Source organism: Zingiber officinale, chromosome 8A (assembly GCF_018446385.1).
Source record: "Zingiber officinale cultivar Zhangliang chromosome 8A, Zo_v1.1, whole genome shotgun sequence".
NCBI classification, from domain to species: Eukaryota; Viridiplantae; Streptophyta; class Magnoliopsida; order Zingiberales; family Zingiberaceae; genus Zingiber; species Zingiber officinale.
In genome coordinates this window covers 48,216,574-48,223,302 of record NC_056000.1, presented here as the reverse complement: position 1 = coordinate 48,223,302, position 6,729 = coordinate 48,216,574, and the positions used below count along the sequence as shown (strand labels likewise).

At 41.0% G+C, this 6,729-nt stretch overlaps 1 protein-coding gene across 1 annotated transcript; it reads right to left on the bottom strand.

Annotated features, from left to right (window-relative positions):
• Positions 1-337: 337 nt before the first annotated feature.
• LOC122008916 (methylesterase 1-like) lies at positions 338-1,687 on the bottom strand. The gene is made up of 3 exons (XM_042564825.1): positions 1,283-1,687; positions 1,068-1,205; positions 338-984 (listed from the first exon to the last, which is right to left on the bottom strand). The coding sequence occupies exons 1-3, from the start codon at positions 1,658-1,660 to the stop codon at positions 688-690; spliced, it is 813 nt and encodes a 270-aa protein (XP_042420759.1). The 5' UTR covers positions 1,661-1,687; the 3' UTR covers positions 338-687.
• Between the last annotated feature and the right edge of the window lie 5,042 nt (positions 1,688-6,729).

Sequence of the window (6,729 nt, the reverse complement as noted above, 5' to 3'; positions counted from 1 at the left end):
ATCGATGTATTTAACCATGTTACAAAACTGTCGTCTGGTGGTCCCTTTTGAGTTAGAACAATACAAGATTGCAAATTTTTAATAATCATATAAAATAATGAAAAATTAATTAAATGTTTTCCGATTGAATGAATAAGAATAATTGTGCGAGTTTTATAATATAAATACTGTGGCTTCTTTAATTCAAGGTGTTTCATCAAATAAAAGGTCTCCTAAAATTTTGATAATCGAGTAAAAATACAAGTCATCTGATGTAATTGTTATATATTTTCAAAATATTAGCTAGTATTGATAATACATGTAAAGAAGATAATCTCTAATAAAATTAATATCATGATTTGAATAAACTCTAGGGCAATTTATTTAATATTTAAATTACACACTTTATATATATATATATAAAATAAAACAAAAACAGTAAAAGGTGATTTTATTTATTAGTTTAGATTGCAACACCTGCTTTTATGCACTTCAGATCCTTTGTCCTCATTTTTCTTTGTTCCCGTGTCTTATTGTTGATCGGACGGATCAGATTAAATCTCAAAGATGCTTTGCACATCACGAGGATATTGCATATATTTTAAAGATATCATGATATCTTAATATTTAATCTGATCCATCCGATTGACAATGAGACACGGGACATATAAAAATAGGGACAGAAGATCTGAACTAGCTTTTATGGTATTATTCATTTCTGAAGCTAGCGTACTCGTCGCCGATCTCCGAGATGAACTGGCTCAGCTTCTCCGGCGTCGACATCATCGCCATGTGGTCGGCCTCTTCGATCACCCTCACCTCGTTCAACGGGTAGTTCTCGATCATCCACCGCTGGAAGCTCGCCTGCAGCCCCTCGTCCTTCTCGCACACGACGAACACCTTAGCCACCGAACCATACCCCGACGCCGAGAGCGGCGACAACGAGTCCAGTTCCTTCGCGAACAGGGAAGACGGCCTCAAAAGCGTCATGGCCAAGGCAAAATCCTTCACCAAGATGCGATTTTGTTAGAAGTAGTAGAGAGGTGAATGTGACGATGATGTTCCTCTGCCTATGAGCGGAGCCATACCTCCGGCGGTGAGCGATTGTAAAGGTGGGACACGAACTTAGGGCCTAACACCATCGACAGAGGGCCGTTCTCCTTGTCCCCGACCGTGCCGAATTGGGTATCCAACCAAAGCGGCAAGGTCGGATCTTCCAGGTGGGCCTTCGCAAGAACAGAATTCAATCAAAACGCTCAAAGGTAGATTTTGAAAAAAATCAAGACTCGTTTAGCTTGCTCACCTTGTTATAGACGAACGAGGGAGGATGAACGGTGTCGGGCAAGAAGGCAGTGACGAAGACGCCGACGGCGACCTTGTGTGGGAACCTGTCCATGGCGAAGGCGATGTTGAGACCCCCAAGGCTGTGGCCGACGAGGACGACGCGCTCGCCCTGGGGTAGCGCGGCCAGGAGGTCGATCAGGGGCTGGTTGTAGTCGGCGAAGTTCCTGAGGTCGGAGAAGCGGCGCTCGTCGATGCCGGAAGCGGCGAGATCAAGCGCCGTGACTCGGTGCCCGGCGGAGCGGAGAAGGGAGATGAGCTTGTACCAACACCAGGCGCCGTGGGAGGCGCCGTGAACGAAGACGATGTGGTGACTGCGGTTGCTTCTGGCGTCTGCCATGTGGCTGTGGGACCTTGAAGAATCAGCTTGCCGGTGGCCATTTTATAGAAGGCGGAGTGAGGAGGGGCTGGCGTCGGGCCAATTCGCGTGTTTCTCATGTGGCTTTCGTGAACCATGTGGTTGGCCCTCGAAAAAAAGTTATTCGGTATACCATCTATGCTCGCTCAGTCCAGATCTGGATCACAACCCATGATCTGTTGTTGGATCAATCGTTTAATGCTGAGATTTTATAAATCCAACCTTATATTAGGTGGGTTCATAGAATTTCATCTATAAGTGAGTTGGTCTATTTTCTAGATTACACTTTCTGATCCAAAGAATCCGTGCTCATCCTCGCGTAGGTATTCTTCTTCCATTTATTTATTTATTTATTTGAATATGTAAATTTTGAATTGATTAATTTTAAAATTAATCGATCAATTTTATAAAAAAAAATCATCAAAATAAATAGAAAAATGCTCATGGAAGTTTATCATTCATCGCTGGAATGAACATCATCTTTAAAATTAATTGATTTTAAATATTTAAATTATTAAAATAATAATAATAATAATAATAATAATAATAATAATAATAAATATCTTCCGGCTTTCCGTGTCGTGCCGTGCAAAACTCCAAATGAGTTTGCCATAACAATTACGCGGACGGAGTTTTATTTATGCGTTTTTTTTAATGTTGATGTTTTATTATAGGAATTGTAACTATTTAATTTTATAATTTTAATGGACCTAGGTAGAAATAAGTTGAAGGCACAAAGTAATTTTAAATAAAACTATTATATGAATTTATATATTAAAATGAAAAAGGACGATAAAGAAATTTAGCTCCCCACGTGAAATATCTTTTTGATAATAATAAAAATATCCCTTCAATTTACCAAAGGACTCCCTCCAAATTTAGTTCTATCCAAAGACGCGTCCAAATTTTAGATTTCTCAAAAGGCCAATTTGTTTTACCGTATTGGCTTTTTCTATTTTATTTTATTTGCTTTTCTCCGTTTTCCATACAACAAAATCTCTACTCATTTTTCTCTTATTTATTCTATTTTTTTCTCTCGCTTTATATATAATGTCTTGGGTAAATTTACATGCAGCCCCCAATTATAAACTCAACTTTACATATAGTTTCTATTGATCAAAATCTTTATTTTCACTCCCTAGTCAAATATAATAGACACTAATTTATCTAATTGCTCTTGATATTTTCAGGTATAAAAAGTTCAGTATAATTTTTCTTAAATTCAGCATATTAAACTAGAATTTAATATATTTTCTATCAAATTGAGTACCATTCTTTTTCCACTTCAATAAGATGAAAAATATACTAGATTTTCTTTAAATGATACTCAATTGGATAGAAAATATACTAGATTTTCTTTGAATGGTGCTGAATTTAGAAAGAATTATATTAAGTAGAAAAAAAATCATATTCAATTTGATAGAAAATATACTGGATTCTAGTTTAAAGTGTCAAATTTAAGAGGAATTATACTTATTTTTAGATTTTTATACCTAAAAAATATGAGAGGGCAATTTTGATAGAAATATACTAGATTCTAGTTTAAAGTGCTAAATTTAAGAGGAATTATACTCATTTTTAGACTTTTTGTACTTAAAAAAATTTGGAGGACAATTAAGTAACAATATTTGCATGAGGAAATTGAAGCAAATTAAACTTTACATGTAAGGAGTGGAAACAAAGTTTTTTAGACATAGAGATTGCATGCAAATTTAAAGTTGTGATTAGAGATTTTTCTCAAATTTACCGTAATATCTTCCCTTTATAAAATATAGAGGAAAGAGAAGAGAATAAATTGAATGCAAAGGAGAGAGAAAATAAAAGAGATTTTTTTATTTATATATCATATTTTTTTCTCTCTCTTTTTTCTCGTCCCTAGGGTGTGGTGGGAGTGGTGCAAAAGATGAGCAAAGCGGTATTCTATCCATAATGGGGTCGATTCTTGGTAAAGGTTCACCGCTTGCCTAAGGTCCTGTCGCGCGTCTGGATTCATCGCTTGCCTTTAGATACATTATCTTTTCTCTCTTCTCTTTTTTAATATATGGTTATAAAAAAATAAATAATAAAATTAAAATGAAGAACGTGAACTAATTTGATTAATAAAAATAATTATAAAATAAAATAAAAAAATAACTTTGGCATTGGTTTTCATCACTTAAATACAACATCATTCCTTGTGGTGCTGATTTTTAAAGATAAGCACCATAAAGAAGGTTTTGATCATATATTATGATGATGATTTTCAAAGACTAGTACCACAGTGGTGTTGGTCTTTAGAAACCAGCACTATAGTGGTCTAAAGGTCTCAAATCCTTTTGAACACTACTAGAGGGATTTAAAAGAGTAAATGATCATGTCCGGAATCTGAGTCAAATGAAGGTCGGATGAGCTGTTGCTGGTGTTGACGGAGGGGCGACTGGGACACCGTTCTAGTATGTGCCTACAAGAATGGACCCCCACGTGGTGCTGACTAACGACGATGACTGAACCGATGGTACTTGAACTCTGCGCACACTCAGACAAGCATAAGGAATGTTAGAAGCCAAAAGTCAGAAATCGGAGAAAAAGTCCCCGGAGCAGGTCCTCCGATGCTCAAATCATGTACTTTTTCCCTAGAAGAATAGTGTACGAAGGAGAAAGAAAAGTAGAAGACAAATGTGAATGTCCGAGAGAGCGTCCCTGCATAAGGGAGAGGATCTCCCCTTTTATATGACAGTGCGTACCTCTATGGGCTGACCGATGTCAAAGAATGTCAGGTGTCAGGACCTATCGGGTGCCTGCCGGGTGACGGAGGACACGTGGCATCCTCCTATAGACTGGAGGGAGGTTCCATTCGCAGATGACTACAGACCGTTGGGATATTCCTTGACATTCAGTAGTTATTCTCTAACAGGCGGTTATGATTCCCTGACCTTATTATCGTGTAGCACCTTCTGTCCCGACCTTTTGACCCGATCGGGTATGAATAGGGCAGCCTAAGCTGATCTGTCGGGTATAACACATGGCCTAAACCTTGAGGAGCTGGGAGCTGTGGTGAAATCGTCCAAGAGTCGATCGGGAGTTGGTTGACAAGGAGTTAACTTGCTGAGAGAACCAGACCTGGATATAATCGAACCATGAGAAACTAACCAGTCAGATCCAGGTCAGATATTACCCCGACTATCCCCATGTCTTAGACCAAGGTGTCTCAGATCTGGGGTCCTAGTAAGTGAGAACCCGGCCGGGAACCGGGTTGCTGATGTCGTCACACTGTCCTACTTCTTTTTTCCTTAGCTATTGAATGCACGCCCCTTGACTTCTGACTGCCACGTCCTCTTGACTTCTAACTGCCACGCTCCCTTGACTTCTGACTGCCATGTGTCCTTGACTTCTGACTGCCCAACTTTATCGGACCCCACCATTATGCACCATATCATAAGCCTCCTCCCAAATCTAGTCGAAGGAGGCTCAGGTCTGACTGACTAGACTCAGGCTCTGGTTTCTTATTCCACCATGGCATCCTTAAATGCTGATCCTTTTTCCATATTCTCAGATGTGTAACCTATTTAATCACCCAATCAACCTCGGGGGAAGGGCCTCGTAAACCCTTTGAAGTTGACTCTTCACATCTTCCTCTTTAAAAGGGGTTGAGTCCCCTTACACCATTATATTTTTCTTGTTAACTTCTCCTGACTATGGAATCTATCTCTGAGTCTGATGTGGTGTCACCCCTACGCCAACAACTAGCCCATCTGACTCAGTTACTTGCCCAAAAGGATACTGCTTTAGCCGAGATGACGTAGGACAGGGATCTTCAGTCTTCTCTCCGTTGAGACATTGAGGAACTTTGGTTATCCGCCAAATCTCGGGCCCGGGCCGAAGCAGTGTTGAAACAGAAAGCTTATGCAAACATGGAGAGCCAAGCACAATTCCTGATATATGTGAAAGAGAAACACGCTGTTGGATCGAAAGCGCTAGAGGGGGGTGAATAGCGCTCGTGGCTTTCACTCTTTTCGAATTCGTAAATCGCGAGTAATAAAGCAGCGAAAATAGTAAAATGCACAGACACACAGAAGACACGAGAAGTTACTTCGTTCGGACCTTATCTTGACTCCTACTCGAAGGCCCACGCTCGTTGAGCGTTTATATTAGGCAACAACTATATCTCGTAAAGACTATTACAAACTAAGTATAATTCAAAGCAGTAATAATAAAAATTATACCGACAACAAAAGACTAAATATGAAGCTCCGGGTTGTCGGCGTCGAGTTGAGGCTTTATCGGAACATCTCGTTAGCAACAGGTTGTAGAAAGATTACTTGTGCGAAGTTGTGTGGAGCCGCTGTTCGAAGTCCCCTTATAAACAATGCTCAAGGCACCTTGAAACCCCTCCGAGGCGCCTCAAACTGAGCGAGTCAGCCGCACGGATCAGCGCAGACTCCTTCTGCGCTTATCCTCCTCAAGGCGCTCAGGCCAGTCCAAGGCGCCTTGAACCCCAACTCCAAGGCGCCTTTAAGCCCTTCTGAGGCGCCTCCAGCATCTTTGGACAACTGTCTTCGGCTAGCACCCGAGGCACCTCCAAGTCCCATGGAGGCGCCTCGGACACTGTTCATCCGAGGTTGAGTTCTGAATTTTGGCCCTGCAAAACATGTTAGTCCACAAATACAAAACACATCCTGCAAAACCAAGTTAGCACAGAAATAATATGATAAATGAAATTGTCGACAGTCATCGGACTGTCCGGGTCTGACTTCGGATTTCTAACCGGAAACCCTAGGTCGACCCGACGCCTACTGTTCCCTCTACGGGGAACGCGCCCTCACCTACTCCACTCAGGAGATTTACCTATTGCCAGTGCGATCCTCCAGATCGACTGGACTTTTGCTCAGCGTTCGGAGCTTCCGGACTTTCTGCTGGACTTCCGCTTCCCGGCTGGTCCAGTCTTTCACCTGGTTCGCGACACCAGGACTTTCCACCTAAGATTACCCCTAGGACTTTTGCCTAAAGCTCACGACCCGCCAAGACTTTCCGCATAGGGTTACCACCCCCTATGACCTAGGATTACCACCCCC